This window comes from Gigantopelta aegis, chromosome 13, assembly GCF_016097555.1.
Source record: "Gigantopelta aegis isolate Gae_Host chromosome 13, Gae_host_genome, whole genome shotgun sequence".
Classification (NCBI taxonomy): Eukaryota; Metazoa; Mollusca; class Gastropoda; order Neomphalida; family Peltospiridae; genus Gigantopelta; species Gigantopelta aegis.
In genome coordinates, this window is record NC_054711.1 from 29,652,478 (window position 1) to 29,673,956 (window position 21,479).

General features: G+C 37.9%; 1 protein-coding gene across 1 annotated transcript in view; it reads left to right on the plus strand.

Moving 5' to 3' along the window:
- The window catches only part of LOC121387427, a 176,049-nt gene that overhangs the window by 88,699 nt on the left and 65,871 nt on the right, over positions 1-21,479 (plus strand). Inside the window, exons 28-30 of the mRNA XM_041518538.1 lie at positions 11,943-13,256; positions 17,841-18,010; positions 18,862-18,939. Coding sequence (XP_041374472.1) covers positions 11,943-13,256; positions 17,841-18,010; positions 18,862-18,939 — 1,562 coding nt within the window. The remainder of the gene's footprint in view (positions 1-11,942; positions 13,257-17,840; positions 18,011-18,861; positions 18,940-21,479) is intronic.

Below are 21,479 nucleotides of genomic sequence, written 5' to 3' on the forward strand. Positions count from 1 at the left end.
ATCCATCCATCCATCCATCCATCGCCCATCATAATCTGTTCATCCTATATACTGTGATGTTTATGAATACAGTGAAACCCCTTTAAAACGGACACCCTCGGGACCAAGTAAAATGTCCGGTTTTAAGAGGTATCTGGTTTAGAGACGTTAAGTTCTTTTCTGATTTTAAAAAAGGACTGTGAAAAATGTCTGGTTTATAGGGAATTCCAGTTTACAGAGAGTCCGGTTTTGAGAGGTTTTACTCTTTACTAAAGTCAGATGTAGAAAGATTTATGTCATTTGTCCACAGTACCTGCGCACTGAGGGCTCGTAAACATTTGTCCACAGTACCTGCGCACTGAGGGCTCGTAAACATCATTAACATTACCACAGGTCTATAGGCAGCACCATTAAACATTAGTAAAATTAATCCACGAACCCATACATGTAATGGAATAACCATTTTAAAACTGTTACCGTGGAAACCAGTGCTTTAGGCCTTTACAGTATTGATCGAACACAGTCTTTTCGCTTTCCTCTATCATCACCTGCATTTCATGGTTTCCCATTACCTGGTATGTATGTCTTTTGTTTTGCCGTGTTCGCTAAATTTGTATGTAGTCTGAATATTGCTTTTATCTACAATGTCTGTGTGTTAGTGATTTAGAATTGTGGACACTAATGCTGATATATCAAAGGCTGTGGTATGTGCAGTTCTGTCTGTAGAACAATGCAGATAAAAGATCACTTGTTGCTTAACAAAAAGAGTAACTTATAAGGTAGCATGTGGGTTTTTTTATCTCGCTGTCAAGACCAAAACTTTGTAGTTAGTCTGAATATTGCTTTTGTCTACAATGTTTGTGAGTTAGTGATTTAACATTGTGGACACTAATGCTGATATACATGTATCAAAGGCCGTGGCATGTGCTGTTCTGTTAGCGGAACAATGCAGATAAAAGATCATTTGTTGCTTTACATAAAGAGTAGTTTATAAGGTACATATATATCATGTTTTTTATCTTGCTGTCTAAACCAAATGTTTTAAGTGAACACTTGGTGCTTTAATAAGCCTCACCAATGTAGACAGCATGTAGTTAAAAAGTTACAGTTACAACAGAGCACACTGATTTATTAATCATCAGCTATTAAATGTCAAACATTTGGTCATTCTGAAAGAGGAAAGCCACTATATATTTCCATTAGCAGCAAGGCATCTTTTATATGCACTTTATTACATACCTATTCAATCTTACTATAGTGATAAAGACATTTTCAAACTTTGTGATCAGTTTATCTTGTATCACACATATGTGCAATCTGGACCAGATAAATTTATCTTGTATCACACATATGTGCGATCTGGAACAGATAAATTTATCTTGTATATGTGCGATCTGGAACAGATAAATTTATCTTGTATATGTGCGATCTGGAACAGATAAATTTATCTTGTATATGTGCGATCTGGAACAGATAAATTTATCTTGTATATGTGCGATCTGGAACAGACCTTGTAAATAGTGATTCCCTTATTTTTACTGGTTTTAGTGCCTTTTTATTCAGGGCTTCTAGATTATGATAGCCCCACTCCCATGGCTAGTGATCTTCAATGGTAGGCTAGTAAATAACTACCATCGCCATGCCCAATGGCTAGTGAATTTTTGTTTGCAGTTGTCTATTTTGTAAATATAAAAATCCTGCCCCCAACTCCCACCCACCCAAAGTTAGTGTTTTAAAGCTATATATCTATCTTAAATAAGTGACATCTGATGTTTACTATTATTTAGTCAATTGTATTAACTTAAAGGGCTAGTGAATTTTTAATCATGGCTAGTAAATGTTTTAAATCACTGATCCCATGGCTAGGGATTTTATAAAAATTCTAGAAGCCCTGTTTTTTTACTGACGCCATGTCTGATTTACACAAGATTGCTGCACAGTATGATTCTTAATGTTAAGTAAATCCATGAAAGGAGGATTGATTAATAGATTTAAGAAAGTGTAGTTAAAAAGATTTTATCAATGTATCTATACCTTGTTTCAGTAAAAATCTTACCATTTATATTATATTATGAGTTGTTTTAAAACATATCTAACAAGCAAAAGATAGTTGGCCAGATTTTTAAACAGCAAGTTGTAAGATAAATGGTATTTAATGGACACGAACGTAGTATTCTATTTCTTACATGTCCTCAAATACAGTTTTTAAGCAGATTTAAATGTCTTTTCTAAGTAAAAGTTAGTTACAGCCTTGCGCTTGTAGCTAACTTACACATCACAGACAGTGTAATCAATTTTTTCTCATTGGATAGTGTGGCACTGGCAATCTGATCATCACCTAGCAACAGCCAGTCGTATATCTTTAAAGGAACAGACCCTAGTTTTGAAACACTACAGCATATTTTTCACTATTTATGATAACTGAAATCGAACATTACATATATTTTATTGTTTATATTATCCATTTCCGTACAACCGAAGTGTTTCTGGTTATCCTGGTGTTTCTTAATACCAAAAATTGCATTTTTCATATTTTAAAAAACGCACGTGCGTCTGATAAGTAGCGGTTTATTGATTCAAGTTCTAGTCTATTTTTAAGGATATTTCCCATTTTAACGTCACAGATTCTTCTTTCACTCTATTGAAACTTTAATCAAAGTGAGTTACAGGTTTGTAAATTAACTAAACTTAGTGTCCATTTTTCACGGGTTAAAACTAGGGTCTGCACCTTTAAATTGTTATCACACATATGTGTTAACAGTATGTGTTATCAAAAATAATGAATTATGTTCTCACCAGTGCGTGTGTAAGATAATATATTTCCAACCACAGATTATCAAAAAAACCTAAAAATATATCAAATATAGTGTTTAACAGGATAAGCTAATTAAGAAAATGTAATTTAAAACTTTAAGCAGATGATGTATTTATACTGTGGTGAGAATTACTGTTTTATTTATATATTGTCCAATATTTGTTTTTAAATAACTGCACATAAAAGTAGAACTTTTTTTTTTTTCTTTTTTTTTTCCAAAGCAGTTTTTAAAATATTTTTATGTTAATGAGGAGATACACTGATAAAATTTTGAGTCTTGATTTAAAAGCATGAGTTCTGAGATAATAGATATAGGTGGTCACCCATGCAGGTACCAACTAAAGGCTGTGGTATGTGCTATTCTGTCTGGGAAAATGCATATACATTATAATAGATCCGTTGCTAATAATAGAAATATATTCGATTACTCTATGTCTACATGTAAAAATGACCAAATGTTTGACATCCAATAGCCGATGATTAATAAATCAATGTGCTCTAGTGGTGTCGTTAAACAAAACAATCCTTAACTTTAATTTTTTTCTTTTTCGTTCCATAATTGTCTGGCATCCTGGAGTTGGTCATTGGTGATGTCAGAGGCCAAACCCAGTATGGGCATGCTTGAAACGTGTGTGGATAGGGGCATGTTAAAAGAGTACCCTCACCATAATTATGTGCTATCCAGTTTGCGTGGACCACCTAGAGATAATTTATAATCATCCCAGTTTTCCTTGTCCACAAAGACCCAGTTGATGTGTTTTTACGAGCGATATCGTAACTAATTAATGGAATCTCGCTAGCAATAATGATTACACTGAGTATCTCCTGACCTCATGAATACATAAATCTGCTGTTCTTTAATTAAGCGGAACCTATTGATATTGTCTGTAGGGTGCATGCTAGGTGTAGGAGGAAATTACCAAAGAAAGGCAGAGCAGACGGACAGACAGATATTTTATTTAGCATGTTCTGAATTGTTTTGCTTTTCGTGTAGCTTGATCAGAATTGTTGTTTTATAGTCATGTTTGTTCTCAAATGCCAGCATAATAGTCTGGGTCTCACACAGAAAAAAATTGCATATTTTGAAGATTTTATGAAACTTTCAGGGATTGAAGGTAACATATGTGGCTTCAATCTCAGAAGGGGTGCCCACTCATCCGGGCACTATTTTCAAGATGGCTGCCATTTTTCAAAATTTTCGAGGTGTGAACACTAAAAATGATAGAAATAACCGATTTCAATGATCTTAGTGTCAATTCATATGTTTTTCACAACTCTAAAACTGAATATTGAGTTTGTAATTTCGAAAATCCAACATGTCGACCCATAGCGGTCATTTTCCAAGATGGCCACCATTATTGTTGAAATTTTTTATAATTAACCAGTTTTCACAATCTTGGTGTCGATTTATATGTTTTTGACCATAGTAAGACAGATTATGAGGTTTAAAATTTGGAAAATCGAATATTGTGATCAGTAACGGCCACTTTCCAAGGTGCGGCCACTGTGTTCCATGAAAGTGAAATTGGGCTTAGTTGTTGGAAGTAATCTCTGGTGTCAGCTTACATATTTACTCCAAACATTCACCTTGGCAGTGGCAAAGAAGAGTGCATTTGAGTTGAGCTTTTCTGCAGGAGCAAGCCCTCGAACATCCCTTCGTGCATCTGCACTTGACTAACTCTTGACAAGATTTGCATAGTTCATCTAAAGTGGACCACTTAGGTTCCCAGTGACTATCAGTTTTCTGCCATCCCCATTCCTTCGGGCGACTGCCCCCAAACATGGCAACTTTGAAATGCTGCACGTAGGGTATGCTGTCGTAATGCTTCCTTCATTGGAGGCAGACTTTCGAGTCGTTTGTTCCCAATGGTGAACTGTTCTTTTCGGAGCATGTTGACCTCTATTTGTTCAGTGCTAGATGAGTACATCAAGCATGTGAAGCGCTCTAAGTTCCTAAATACATCATCAGGTAACGAACGTAACACAGTAGATATACTGGTGAATGCCAACGTAACTGCTGGGAAAGCCTTCCATGTTTGCCAGGCTGTTTTCTTCCCTCTGCCAACAAAGGCAGACACAGTATCACACCCACTATACACGTGGAAGCCAGGAAGAGCTGAGCACATTTCGGTACCAATTTCACCAGCAATTCTATGTACAGGAATATTTCTATAGTTCTTGCCTGTTCCGAATAACAACCACAGTTCTGGTAGTCCTATAGCATATAACTTGCTGAAGCTAGCTAAAGCAAGCACTAACACATCCGTATCTACTGTCCGAATGCCTATCTTGGTTATTCCGTTTGTTACCATATCTGTTAGATGTACGAATATCCTGGTATCTGCCTCTTCATGCTTTACGGTGGGTGGAAGGGTTGATGCAGATGCTGACTGGTGTACACTGTTGTGGACATTGGATACAACTGCCATCGTACTACCCATCCTTTCAATGGTCAAGGATGCAAGTAAGTCAAATAACTGTTGTTTGTTGTCTGAATTTCTGAGGAAATCCTTTCAACTTCTGGGCAGTGCACCTGATAACCGAACAACCATCTTCACCCCTGTACCCCGTTTCTGTTGGGTCTGCTCTTTCAAGCTATCTTTTACGTATGTATCCCAAACAATATCAAGAAGGGTAGCATTAACTGTTGTGACTTGTCTGGTGAGATGAGGAGCAAACGTGTTCGAATAGTACTGGTCAAATGTTTTCAGTTCTTTTCTGGGTTGCAAGATGTTAACAAGTGCAGTCAATGATCAAACCATCACATGTGACATGGTTGCTTGCTGTGTTGTCAGCATTGTCTGGTACAGTTTCCAACAGTCCGAGCAGGTCAGCTTTCTGCCCGAGATAGAGATCACCATCTGCAAACAAGGCAGGAGGAAATGGTTGATTTTCATACTGAAAGAATGTATCTAGATCTAGCTGATGGTTCTGGCTGACGATGAACAATCTGGAGAAAAACTCTACATCCAATTTAAGGATACGGACATGTCCATCGGCCTTTGTGCGATGCTTCTTCTTGCTCGCAAATAGTCGTAGATTTGTCCGAGTAATTGCTGCATCCAGTGGCTCTGATCTCCAAACAAATCTTTCTTCTCGAAACTTGTTGTAACATTCCAGTCCAGTTGATTCTGCTCCGTTCATCTTTTCCACGATGTCAGCTTGAACGATGACCTTTGAGTCTTAAGATGAATAGCTCTGAAGTGTCATCATTGAATGGGTTACCAAACTCGTTGAATGAATCCCGCACAGATTGAACTTTCTTCAAGAACTTCGTTTGAAAGGATCGATACTGCTTTGGTGTTTCAGATTTACAGGAGCAGAGTTTTTGTTGAGATCAACCTCGAATTCGTTGATAAGTTCACTCAGTAATGGACCAACTATATTCCATCTACGTAAGGCATCATTGTCTTCAGTAAGTCCGATAGCACCTCCGTCACCTTTGACAACAGCGTTGTTTTGCTCATGGGCTTGATCAATTCCAATCGCTGAAAATGGCCTATGAGTTTTACAGATAGCAAAGTTTGACACCAGAATCATTCAGTCTCAATAGTTATTCAAGTTCCCAAAAAATTACAGCCATCTTGGAAAGTGGCCGTTACTGATCACAATATTCGATTTTCCAAATTTTAAACCTCATAATCTGTCTTACTATGGTCAAAAACATATAAATCGACACCAAGATTGTGAAAACTGGTTAATTATTAAAACAAATTAAAACAATGGTGGCCATCTTGGAAAATGGCTGCTACGGGTCGCCATGTTGGATTTTCGAAATTACAAACCCAATATTCAGTTTTAGAGTTGTCAAAAACATATGAATTGACACTAAGATCATTGAAATCGGTTATTTGTATCATTTTTAGTGTTCGCACCTCGAAAAACAGTGGCCATCTTGAAAATAGTGCCCGGATGAGTGGGCACCCCTTCTGAGACTGAAGCCATATATGTTACCTTCAATCCCTGAAAGTTTCATAAAATCTTCATAATATGCAGTTTTCTTATGAAAATTGGTATCTGGGAGCCGGACTATAAGCCAGTCTGGTGTTTTAATAAATGATTGTTTAATGAAACATGCACCGAAATGATTAATTACTTTGCCAGTGTCAGACAGTGGAGTAAATTTGTTTAAATAATTAATAAACCGATATGACTGGGATAGGATAGAAGCTGTATAAGAAATTACTATGGGGGGGGGGGGGGGGGGGTGGGGGTTGTTAATAATTAACATTTAATAATGTAACATGAACTAAAATAATTAATTACTGATATCAAAGGGATTGAAGATGTATAAGAAGTGACTGGGTTTTTCTTTTTATTATTAACATTTAATAATGAAACATGAACTGAAATAATTAACTACTGATATCAGTGGGATAGAATCTGTATGAAAAGTTACTATGTGGGGGGATGAGGGGTGGTGGTGGTGGAGGTGGTGGTTAATAAAGGAAGGAAGGAAGTGGTTAATAAAGGAAGAAAGGAAATGTTTTATTTAATGACGTGCTCAGGTGTTATTCTAAAATTATCCTTTCCTTTCCTTGGGATTAAAAACACAAGCCTCCATTTTACTGTATAATAACCAAAAATGTAAGTACCAGGTACAAGTACAGGTGTGGAAATTGATTTTCCATGTCAAGAATATCGTAATGTATGGGTATGTATATAATAATATAATATATGGGTATATAATAATATAAGTTCAGTGTTCATTGTGTGGAAAGAAAGAAAGAAATGTTTTATTTAACGACGCACTCAACACATTTTATTTACGGTTATATGGCGTCAGACATATGGTTAAGGACCACACTAATTTGGTCCCACTCCCATAGCTAGTGATGTTCAGTGTTGGGCTAGTAAATAACTACTATTGCCATGCCCGATGGCTAGTGAAAATATTTTGTCAAAGAAAGAAAGAAATGTTTTATTTAACGACATATGGTTAAGGACCACACAGATTTTGAGAGGAAACCCGCTGTCACCACTACATGGACTACTCTTCCGATTAGCAGCAAGGGATCTTTTATTGGCGCTTCCCACAGGCAGGATAGCACAAACCATGGCCTTTGTTGAACCAGTTATGGATCACTGGTCGGTGCAAGTGGTTTACACCTACCCATTGAGCCTTGCGGAGCACTCACTCAGGGTTTGGAGTCGGTATCTGGATTAAAAATCCCATGCCTCGACTGGGATCCAAACCCAGTACCTACCAGCCTGTAGACCGATGGCCTGCCACGACGCCACCGAGGCCGGTCTGTGTGGAAAGAAAATGCATTATGCTTTTACCGCTAATGTGTAGCAAAGGTATGTTTTAAATGACCTGTACTAGTTTTACCTGCAAAGTGCTGGGCACCCATATCTTCGTAGCGATCTTAGTGCCACGAAATCGTTACTAGGGCGTGTGCTGTGGTGACGTCACAGCCTACGATGGTTTTACGATTTCGTAGTGCTGAGAGAGTTTTGAAACTATGGGCTCAGGAATGCATTTACATAGCTAATGTATGAAATATTAGTGCTGGCATAAACAGGGTGGTTGTTGGGAAGGAGGGGCAGCTGGTTAATTGTCCAGTGGTGGTATGCAGAAAAAGAGGTGGGCAGAAAGGGGGGAGGGTGAAGTTATTTCATAAATCAGTGGTGGTATGCAGAAAAAGAGGTGGGCAGAAAGGGGAGAGGGTGAAGTTATTTCATAAATCAGTGGTGGTATGCAGAAAAAGAGGTGGGCAGAAAGGGGGGAGGGTGAAGTTATTTCATAAATCAGTGGTGGTATGCAGAAAAAGAGGTGGGCAGAAAGGGGAGAGGGTGAAGTTATTTCATAAATCAGTGGTGTATGCAGAAAAAGAGGTGGGCAGAAAGGGGAGAGGGTGAAGTTATTTCATAAATCAGTGGTGGTATGCAGAAACAGAGGTGGGCAGAAAGGGGAGAGGGTGAAGTTATTTCATAAATCAGTGGTGGTATGCAGAAAAAGAGGTGGGCAGAAAGGGGGGAGGGTGAAGTTATTTCATAAATCAGTGGTGGTATGCAGAAACAGAGGTGGGCAGAAAGGGGGGAGGGTGAAGTTATTTCATAAATCAGTGGTGGTATGCAGAAACAGAGGTGGGCAGAAAGGGGAGAGGGTAAAGTTATTTCATAAATCAGTGGTGGTATGCAGAAACAGAGGTGGGCAGAAAGGGGGGAGGGTCAAGTTATTTCATAAATCAGTGATAGTATGAATGAAAAGAGGTAGTTAGGAAGAGCAGTGACCTAGCTATTTCACCAATACGCACATCATGTGACATTAAAAAGTTAGTTTGTTTTGTTTAACGACACCACTAGATCACATTAATTCAGGCATTGAAATAAGTCGAAAACTGTTGTTCAGGTTACCGGGAGGTTACCACATGTAAGAAACTTTAAGAACGTAGTTTCGTTTCCGAACGTAAACCAGGCAATGCATTCCGGACATCCACGTTTCATTTTCTCATAAGGAATTGCATTGATGTTCGTGTGCACTTGTGCAATTGCAAGCAATTATAGTGATTCCACGTTTAAACAGTGTCCACTAGATAAATTTACTTTCGCCTTTTGTTTTCTCATAAAAAATTGCACCGATGTTTGTGCACACTTGTGCAATTGAAAGCAGTTTCGGCAATCCATGTTTTAAGCAGCACCCACTAGATAAATTTACTTCCGGATTTCGTTTCACATACCGATGTTCGTGCGCATCAATACAATTTCAAAACATACGCGTTAAAAGTAGTAGTAACAGGAATTCAATTCTAACTATCATATAGTTGTGGTAACCTATAGGTTACCAGGCTATATTTTGTGGTAACCTGTAAATGGGTTACCAGACACAATGCTTATTTTGATGCCTGTTGATTTATTAATCATCGGCTACTGGATGTCCAAACATTTGGTGATTCTGACATACATGTATAGCCTTAGAAAGAAAATCCTCTACATTTTTTCATTAATACCAATGGATCTTTTATATGTACCATCCCACAGACAGGATAGCACATACCATGGTCTTTAATATACGAGTCGTAGTGCACTGGCTGGAACGAGAAATGATGTGGCCTTAATGGAAAAGGCTGATTGGAAAGGGGAGATAACCTAGCATCTTTTTTTTTGGAAAGGAGAGTGGTCCTAGCTATTAAAAACCACTAATGTAATGAAGGGGGGTAGTTGGGAAGGGGGGATGTCCTAGCCCTTTCAGAAGACAGTGTTAGTATGAAGAAAGGAAGGCAATCAGAAAGAGTAGATAGTCCTAGTTCAGAGACAAAATATCTAGTTTAATTATGATTTTATTTTAATTATTAAATTTAAATGTGAAATAATTGAAACACATACAAACAAAAATGTAATATGTGTAGATTAGCAACATCAGAAGATCATGAAGTTTTTAATTCTGTTCTTTGTAAATTAGATTAAATATAATAAATGTTACTGTATTGTATTATATGTATTGTACTGTATTATATTTTACATTACTGTTATATTGTATGATATTGTATAATCCATATTACATGACATGACATATGACTGATATTATGTTGTGTTGCATTGCGCAAATATTACTTTATATTGTTTGTCTTGCTTTTTATTTTATATATTACATTATACAACATTGCATTTATATTCAATTTTATATTATAAATTATATACATGTATATCGATATTATTTATATTCATATTTATATTATAAATTATATATATGTTGATATTATATATTCATATTTATATTATAAATTATATATATCAATATTATTATATACTGTAGACCTTGAAATTAACGCGTCCCTGATGGTGGGCAGACCAAAATGTGACATAAAATTAATGCGAGTGGCACTGGGCAGATCAAAATGTGACATAAAATTAATGTGAGTGACAGTGGGCAGACCAAAATGTGACATAAAATTAATGCGAGTGGCCTCCGTGTGAAATATTACTTTTCTAACAGCATATGTCTACATGTATGTACTTTTCGATTAAATCCGTCATATTATTAATGCGAATAACACAATTTCGCATTTTTCGCATTAATATTATGATCGCATTAATTTCAGGATCTACATTATTCATATTTATATTATAAATTATATATATCAATATATTCATATTTATATTATAAATTATATATTATTATATATTCATATTTATATTATAAATTATATATATCGATATTATTATATATTCATATTTATATTACAAATTATATATATCGATATTATATATTCATATTTATATTATAAATTATATATATCGATATTATTATATATTCATATTTATATTATAAATTATATATATATCGATATTATTATATATTCATATTTATATTATAAATTATATATATATCGATATTATGTATTCATATTTATATTATAAATTATATATATACCGATATTATTATATATTCATATTTATATTATAAATTATATATATCGATATTATTATATAATTCATATTTATATTATAAATTATATATATCGATATTATATATTCATAGTTATATTATAAATTATATATATCGATATTATATATTCATATTTATATTATAAATTATATATACCAATATTATTATATATTCATATTTATATTATAAATTATATATATTTATATTATTATATATTCATATTTATATTATAAATTATATATATCGATATTATTATATAATTCATATTTATATTATAAATTATATATATCGATATTATATATTCATATTTATATTATAAATTATATATATATTGATATTATTATATATTCATATTTATATTATAAATTATATATATTGATATTATTATATATTCGTATTTATATTATAAATTATATATATCGATACTATTATATATTCATATTTATATTATAAATTATATATATTGATATTATTATATATTCATATTTATATTATAAATTATATTCTGATATTTTTTATAGAGTGAAATCTGTCTAAACTGGATCACGCTGGGAATCTAATATTTATCTGATTTAGACAGGATCCAGTGTTTAGAGAGGCACGTTTTAGAATTTATAATTTTCTGGACCATAAAACTCAGCCGGTTTTGAGAGGATTCCGGTTAATTCAGGGTCCAGTTTATACAGGTTTCACTGTATTCATATTTATATTATTAATTATATATACTGATTGTGATAATATCTTTTTGTGCTGTAGAAAACGTTACCACCAACTACTGCACAGACACTTCACAACACCTGCACCAGCATCTGAGGCGAATATCGATCGTGTGCCCATCCACTGTCAACACGATTCAAGTGGACCCACCCGAGAACAACCCACCGCAGGTGGATCGCAACAGAGTTAGATTCAAGGACCACAAGTCCTCAGGACACCTCACGGACCCCGTGAAATCCAAGATTGACAGGAGGCCATCTGATCTTCTGACCATCCAAGAAGTCGTTGACAAGAATAAGGTGAGCTCGGTGCAATGGACTGACATGGACACCGATGGGTCTCCAGGACTTAGTGCGGATGATGCCAAGAAGAAGCAGCAACAGCAGAAGAAGAAGAAGAGAAGGGTTAGTGATTGTAGAGTGAACGATATTGAGGATTTCAGAAAGAGGAGGGATTCCTTGATGGGGGAGATCTACGACCTGAAGAGAAGAAAGGCGTCGATAACTGAAGATGTCTTTGAGCATCAGAATCACCTGGATTGGATGGACGGCGCCATTGATGAGCTTGAGAGGAAGAAGACTTACATGTTTGAAGTCGATTTGTTCAAAGGCAGAATCAATGATTTCAAGAGGAGGAAGTCTGGCATAGAAACTAACATCGATTATCTGAATAGGCAGATCAGTTTTATAGACAGTGATATTGAACTCCTTGAACAGAGCAGGCATTCTGTAGCGGATGATATCACGATCCTTAAGAAAAACAGGGCCGTATGGGGTGATATCAAGCATCTGAAGGCACAGAAGGTTGCTATAAAACAAGCCATTGAAGTTGTTAAGAAGAAGAATAAATTAACTGGCGAAATCAAAGATCTGGAAAAGAGGAGCGATTCTGTAGAAAATGACGTCAAATTACTCCGCAAGAAGCTGGATTCCATAGAAAAAGACATTCAAATCCTCAGGAACAACGATTCTTTAAAAGAGGGGACCGAAGTCTGTAGATTGATGAACTTGAAGACTACTGTGGAGAAGGACATTGAAGTTCTGAAGAAGAAACAAGACATGTTGACTACGGATATGGAAGTCCTGCAGGATGAGATGATGGCTCTCAACAAGAGCAGCTTCATGACAGATAATGTGGACTTTCTCCACAAGAAGATGGATTCTGTAGATAATGTTCTTGGTGTTCTCAAGAGGAAGGATTCTTTGGACGACCTGTCCAAGAGACGGAAGTCTGCTTCGAAGTTTGAAATTCTAGAGGTGAATAAGAAACTGGCTGCTATAGAAGCGGGTGATGACGAGAAGGAGACTGATGGTGTGGAGACATCACAGCAGGCTGCGATGAAACCCAACGAAGGTAAGTCGATTTCTGATCTTATCACATCAACCAGCTGATTATTGTTAAAGTTTAATACTTTCTCCACCCATCCATACATCCATCCATCCTTCCATACACCCATCCATCAGTCCATCCATCCATCCATCCATCCATCCATCCATCCATCCATCCATCCATCCATCCATCCATCCATCCATCCTTCCATGCTTCCACCCACCCATCCATCCATCTATCCATCCATCCTTCCATGCTTCCACCGATCCATCCATCCATCCATCTATCCATCTATTCATCCATCCATCTATCCATCCATCCATCCATCCATCCATCCATCCATCCATCCATCTCCTTCCATACACCCATCCATCAGTCCATACATCCATCCATCCACCCGTCCACCCGTCCATCATTCCATGCATCCATCCATCCACCCATCCATCCTTTCATCCATCCATCCATCCATCCATCCATCCATCCATCCATCCATCCATCCATCCATCCATCCTTCCATACACCCATCTATCCATCCATCCATCCATCCATCTCCTTCCATACACCCATCCATCCATCCATCTATCCATCTATCCATCCATCCATCTCCTTCCATACACCCATCCATCAGTCCATACATCCATCCATCAGTCCATACATCCATCCATCCATCCGTCCATCCATTCATCCACCCATATCCATCTGTCTGTCTGTCCGTCCGTCTGTATAGATCTCTTGTGAGGTCTAAACTTGATTATGGACGCATTGTGTATGGGTCAGCACGCAAGTCTTACTTGCAGATGCTAGATCCTATACACAATCAGGGACTTAGGCTTTGTCTTGGTGCGTTTAGAACATCACCTGTAGAGAGCTTGTACGTTGATGCACACGAACCTTGTTTGGGTGCTAGACGTGCAAAGCTTTTTCTGCAGTATGCTGCCAAGATTAAATCTTTACCAACACATCCAGCTCATGATGCGGTGTTTGACAACAAATATATGAAGTTGTTTGATGCAAGGCTAAATGCTATTCGTACATGTGGTCTTCACATTAAGCGTTTTTTGTCACTTTCCAACATTGATTTAACTGACACTTTGGAAACTACTTCATATTTTGTTTTACCACCATGGTGTATTACACCACCTAAAATTGTGTTTGATCTGGCGCATCTGAAGAAAGATTGCACAGATGCTGTTGTGTTTAAACAGTTTTTCATGGAAATTCAGGACAAGTACCGTGATTACATTCCTGTGTATACAGATGGATCACAGGATGGGAATTCTGTGGCTTGTGCTACAGTCTTTCCATCAGACACAATACTTTCCATACGACTGCCTGACTCAGCATCGATCTTTAGTGCTGAAGTTTGGGCAGTCATTAAAGCCTTAGAAGAAATAAAGGATTCTAATGCATCCAAATTTATTATTTTTACTGACTCACTTTCGTGTCTCCAAGCTTTACGTAATATGAAGCTGGACCATCCCTTAATTGGGATGGTGATACAAAAGTAATGAAAAGGCAGATTCAGCTGCCAAGTCTGCTTTGGATTTGCCTCATGCCAGGGTTGGTGTACCTTATACTGATTTTAAATATTGTATCAACCAATTTATCTTTTCGACTTCGCAACGTGATTGGGATGGTGAGGTTGCGAACAAGCTTCATGCTATCAAGCCAGTCTTGGGAGAGTGGCAGACCTCCTATAGACAGTGCAGGAAGGATGAAATAGTCTTGTGTTGTGCCCACATCGGTCACACTTACTTAACCCATTAATTTATCTTGAAGAAAGATCCTCCACCTCAGTGTGAGCACTGCCAGTGTCTTCTGACTGTGCGACACATTTTGGTGGAGTGTAAGCAGTTGTCAGCAACTCGAAAAGATATATTTGGACAAAGAAATGTGATGGAATCATTTCGGATTCCATCGATTCCATCCAGAACTTTTATTGCAGTTTTTATGCGATATTGAATTTTATTCTAAATTTTAATTATATCTATCTGTGATATTTGTATTTTTACACAGTCCTTTACACTGTGTTTTTATTTAACTGTTGAATTTTTATATTGATGTTGATCATCACTTTAGTTTTGCATTAACCATAGTTTGACACCCAATAGCCGATGTATTTTTCGTGCTGGGGTGTTGTTAAACATTCATTCATTCCGTCCATCTGTCCATCCATTCATCTGTCTGTCCATCCATCCATCCATCCAATCATCCATACATCCACCCACCCACCCACCCACCCACCCATCCATCCATCCATCCATCCATGTTTTTGTCCATCAATCCATTCTTGTACATGTATGCATCTGCCTATTCATCCAACTATCCATGCATCCATCCATCCATCCACCCATACATGCATCCATCCATATGCCCATCCATCCATCAATCCATCCATCCATCCATCCATCCATCCCTCCATGCACCCATCCAACAGTCCATCCATTCATCCATTCATTTCCCAATCCATCCATCCATCCTTTTTTTTGTCCATCAGTCCATTCTTGTACATGTATGCATCTGCCTATTCATCCAACTATCCATGCATCCATCCATCCACCCATACATGCATCCATCCATATGCCCATCCATCCATCAATCCATCCATCCATACACCCATCCAACTGTCCATCCATTCATCCATTCATTTCCCAATCCATCCATCCATCCACCCATCCATCCATCCATCCATCCATCCTTGTTTTTGTCCATTAATCCATTCTTGTACATGTCCATCCATATGCCCATCCATCCATCCATCCATCCATCCATCCATACACCCATCCATACACCCATCCATTCATCCATTCATTTCCCCATCTATGTATCCATTCATACACCCATACCCCCATCCATCCATCCATCCATCCATCCTTGTTTTTGTCCATCAATCCATTCTTGTACATGTCTATCCATATGCCCATCCATCCATCCATCCATCCATCCATCCATCCATCTGTCCATTCATCCACCCACCCACCCATCAATCCATCCATCCATCCTTCCATTCATCCACCCATATCCATCTGTCTGTCTGTCTGTCCGTCCGTCCGTCCGTCCATCCATCTGTCTGTCCAACCATCCATCCATTCATCCATCCATCCATCCATCCACCCACCCACCCATCAGTCCATCCATCAATCCTTCCATTCATCCACCCATATCCATCTGTCTGTCTGTCCGTCCGTTCATCCATCTTTCTGTCCAACCATCCATCCATTCATCCATCCATCCCCCCATCCATCCATCCATCCATCCACCCACCCATCCATCCAATCATCCATCCATCCATCCATCCATCCATCCATCCATCCATCCATCCTTGATTTTGTCCATCAATCCATTCTTGTACATGTATGCATCTGCCTATTCCTCCAACTATCCATGCATCCATCCATTTGCCCATACATGCATCCATCCATATGCCCATCCATCCATCCATCCATCCATCTATTCATCCATCCATCCATCCATCGGTCATGTTCCAACTATTGTATCAAAGGCCATGGTATGTGCTGTTTTGTCTGGAAAAGTATTTATAAAAGATCCCTTGCTACTAATGGAAAAATCTAGCAAGTGTCCTTTGAAGACTGCAAGTCAAAATTACAGTAAAATCTCATTGGCTCGACCTCGGAAGGGTCAAACACACCACAACGCTCAAACCAAAAACAAAGTCCCGAGTTTTTTGTTCGGTAAACCCTAATATTAACTACTGACTGGTCGAACACATCCAAAGTCGACTATAAGGCTTCGCTCGAACTAAATTATTGGTCCCGTCTGTGTTATTAGTTATATTTCCCTCGAACTGGTGATCCATCAAATATTAAATGGGAAAACACCGACAACTATTGCTGTGCTTGCACAGTTGGTTATTACAACCTTTGGATTAATTATTTAGGCGGAACGAACTATAGATGAATCGGGGAATCGCAACAATAGCCATGCAATCCTTTCTTTCTGTTGCTTGTTAGGTGGCTATCAGTAATGATCTTTCAAGTACAGCTAGTGTTACGGTACCTGTTAGATGAACCGTGATACCAATCGAACAATTAGTGCACAAACGGGCCTCGGCATAAAGTGTTACTTTGAACACGTCTGCAAGACCATTTATGAACGAAACAATGGGCGAGCTGTCATCACTTAGCTACCACACATTTAATTAGTACTGTCAAGGGCTTCTGCATCACACAATCGGCATAATTCTTTCACTCAGATATTTTACTATATAACACATTGACAAACTTTTAAAGTTTGCAGTTACCAAAATAATATGTATCTAATTCAACTTTCTAACTAGCGTTATGGAAATATCCGATGTTGATCGAATGGTTCGGTCGAACTATCTGATGAATCAAACACTTTCTCAAGCACGAATGGGGTTGGAGCGAACGAGATTCAACTGTACCAAACATCTGACATCCAGTAACCGATGATTAATAAATCAGTGTGCTCTAGTGGAGTTAAATAAACAAACAAACAAACAAACAAAACCATACCATTACATTTTTAAGGCTTTTCACCTTTAAAATGACAACCCTTTTACACACTATATATTTGTTAACAATTTTCATTACACGTTTGTTTCATGTCTTATGTTTCTTTCTCTAGTCGGAAGACTGGATTATAAGCTGTCGCCATGGGAACGGTCACTTCTGGACAAAGATCCCATCATTGCACCTGATGGGTATATTCCAAATTCGGTGGTGCGGAAGAAGAAAAAATGGAAAGGGCCGTTCACACAACCTCTGGTGATAACCCCGGGCAAGGGAAGTGAAACAGTGAGTCAGATGCCTGTAGTCACGGTCGCAACCTGTTACAGTCAAGTTTAGGTCAAGAGGGAATCAGTTAAATTTGTCACTCTCTCTGGCTCTTTCTCTCTTTCTTACTTTCGTTTTCTTTCTTTCTTCTCTCTTTCTCTCTCTCTTTCTCTATTTTTCAATTACTCTCTACTTCCTCCACTTTTTGTCAGTCTCTTTGTCTCTCTAGGTGTTTGTTTTCCTCTTTCTTTCTCTCAGCCACTATTTCTCTTCCTCCTCCCCCATATTGTTCTCTCTCTCTCTCTCTCTCTCTCTCTCTCTCTCTCTCTCTCTCTCTCTCTCTCTCTCTCTCTCTCTCTCCTCCGTCCCTCTCTGTCTCTGTCTCTGTCTCCCTGTCTCCCTCTCTCTCTCTCTCTCTCTCTCTCTGTCTGTCTGTCTGTCTGTCTGTCTCTCTGTCTCTCTGTCTGTGTGTGTCTCTCTCTCTCCCCTTCCCTCCCTCCCTCTGTTTGTCTGTCTGTCTGTATGTCCGTCCATCCGTCTGTCTGTCTCTGTCTCTGTTTCTGTCTCTGTCTGTCTGTGTGTGTCTCTCTCTCCCCCTCCCTCCCTCTCTCTCTCAATGGACCCATTGATGGGGATCGATCCCACACTGACTGTACACTAAGTGTACCACTTAACCACTTAAACTTTACCACTGGGCTACATCCCGCCCCTCGACCATTTAGAATGTATGTATTGTGGTATTCTAATGTTACTCAAAGGGACGGGCATAGCCCAATGATAAAGCACTCCCCTGATATGCAGCCACTCCAGGATCGATCCCCGTCGGTGGGTCGTTGAACAAAACAAACATTAACTTTTCTAATGTTATGCAGGCGACGACAAGGGGAAAAAGTATGGATACTGTATGGTTCTTGGATTTGGAACCTGAAGAATCAGACCATTCATCACAAGTAAGTAACAAAATTAGGAGTTGTCTCCCATTGTTTACAGATTTTCTTTTCCTTCCTGAGTTAGTTGTGTAGTTATCTCCCATTGTTTGCAGTTTTCTTTCATGGTTTACAATGTTATGTTTACAGGTAGTGTATCTCCTCCCATTGTGTGTATAGTTATTTCATGATTTTATAAAAATCAACAAACATGTTACTACCTATAGGTACTAAAATAAAATCTACATTAAAACCAAATTCCTATTGTCTAGTTAGTGATATCTCCAAGATATAGGAGTTTTCTGCCATGACTTACAGAGTTATCTCCTGTTTGTTTTCGTGGTTGACTAATTCTTTTTACAGTCACCTCACATTGTAAAGTTTTCTCCCATTGTTTGCGTGGTTATCTAATTTGTTTTACAGTTACCTCCCTCCCATTGTAGTTATCTCCCATTTGCATAGTTATCTCATTGTTTTTACAGTTACCTCCCATTGCAAAGTTTGGTTCTATTGTTTGCACGATTGTTTTTTAAGTTATCTCCCATTGTTTGCAGTTTTCATCCATTGTTTTCACAGTTATCTCTTTTTTTCTTCAAATTAACTCCCATTGCAGAATGTTCTCTCTTCCATTGTTTGCATGGTTATCTAAAAAAAAGTAGTTATCTCCCTTTGTTTGCACAATTTTTCATCCATTGTTTTCATAGTTATTATAGTTATCTTTTCTTCTTTTTCACAGTTGTCAATAATTTAGAATCTTTTTTTCATATTATTTACTAGCTTGAGCATCCTCTAACCACATCTGTCCAACCATCCGTAAATATGTCCGACCGTCCGAACATAAACATTTCGCTTCCAGAGCATATCTTCCTTATCAAATCATATAGGATCATCAAACCTTGTATGCATCAGGGCATCTAGAATTTTTTATAAAATCCACTTGCCATGGGATCAGTGTTTTTTTTTTTTTTACTAGGCACGATTAAATATAGAATAACTCGTTAATGACGTCGGATATCGGCTTTATCTTGTGAAGAATTTATGGGAATTTCTCATTCGGCCTGAACAGGATAAAGCAGATATCCGAAGTCAGTAGCCAGTTATTATTTTTATCCTGCAGACCATAAATTTTTTATTTCAGCTACATTGTATGATGACCTAAAGGTCAAATGAGCAATTTTGTAATGTAGCTATGCGTGTGACGTCATATGAGTGACGTCAAAAGTGATAATCTGCTAGTATACGTTTATGACTTTGCTTTAATCAGTCATCATAATCTGTCAATAGAAACAATGGTTGCGGGATAAAAAATCACTAGCCCTACTTTACTTTAAGTTAATACAATTTTACTAAATAATAGTAATAATCAGATATGTCTCCTAAAGAGGGAGATAGAGCTTAAAAACTCTAACATTGGGTGGTAGGGGGCAGGATATTCATATTTACAAAATAGACTTATCTGCAATGTTGGACAAAATATTTTCACTAGCCATCGGACATGGCAATAGTAGTTATTTAGTAGCCCAACATTGAATATCACTAGCCATGGGAGTGCGGCTACCATAATCTAGAAGCCCTGTCGGTCATGGCAATAGTAGTTATTTACTAGCCCAAAATTGAATATCACTAGCCATAGGAGTGAAGCTACCATAATCTAGAAGCCCTGTCAGTCATGGCAATAGTAGTTATTTATAGCCCAACATTGAATATCACTAGCCATAGGAGTGGGGCTATCATAATCTAGGAGCCCTGTCGGTCACCGGCCTTGGTGGCATCGTGGTTAGGCCATCAGTCTACAGGCTGGTAGGTACTGGGTTTGGATCCCAGTCAAGGCATGGGATTTTTAATCCAGATACCGACTCCAATCCTTGAGTAAGTGCTCCGCAAGGCTCAATGGGTATGTGTAAACCACTTTCATTGACCAGTGATCCATAATTGGTTCAACAAAGGCCATTGTTTGTGCTATCCTGCCTGTGGAAAGCACAAATAAAAGATCCCTTGCTGCTAATCGGAAAGAGTAGCCCATGAAGTGGCGACAGCGGGTTTCCTCTCAAAATCTGTGTGGTCGTGAACCATATGTCGTTAAATAAAACATTTCTTTCTTTCTTTCTTTGACAAAATATGTTCACTAGCCATTGGGCATGGCAATAGTAGTTATTTACTAGCCCAACACTGAATATCACTAGCCATGGGAGTGGGACTACCATAATCTAGAAGCCCTGTCTGGCATGGCAATAGTAGTTATTTACTAGCCCAACATTGAATATCACTAGCCATGGGAGTGGGACTACCATAATCTAGAAGCCCTGTCGGTCATGGCAATAGTAGTTATTTACTAGCCCAACATTGAATATCACTAGCCATGGGAGTGGGACTACCATAATCTAGAAGCCCTGTCGGTCATGGCAATAGTAGTTATTTACTAGCCCAACATTGAATATCACTAGCCATGAGAGTGGGGCTACCATAATCTAGAAGCCCTGTCGGGCATGGCAATAGTAGTTATTTACTAGCCCAACATTGAATATCACTAGCCATGGGAGTGGGGCTATCATAATCTAGAAGCC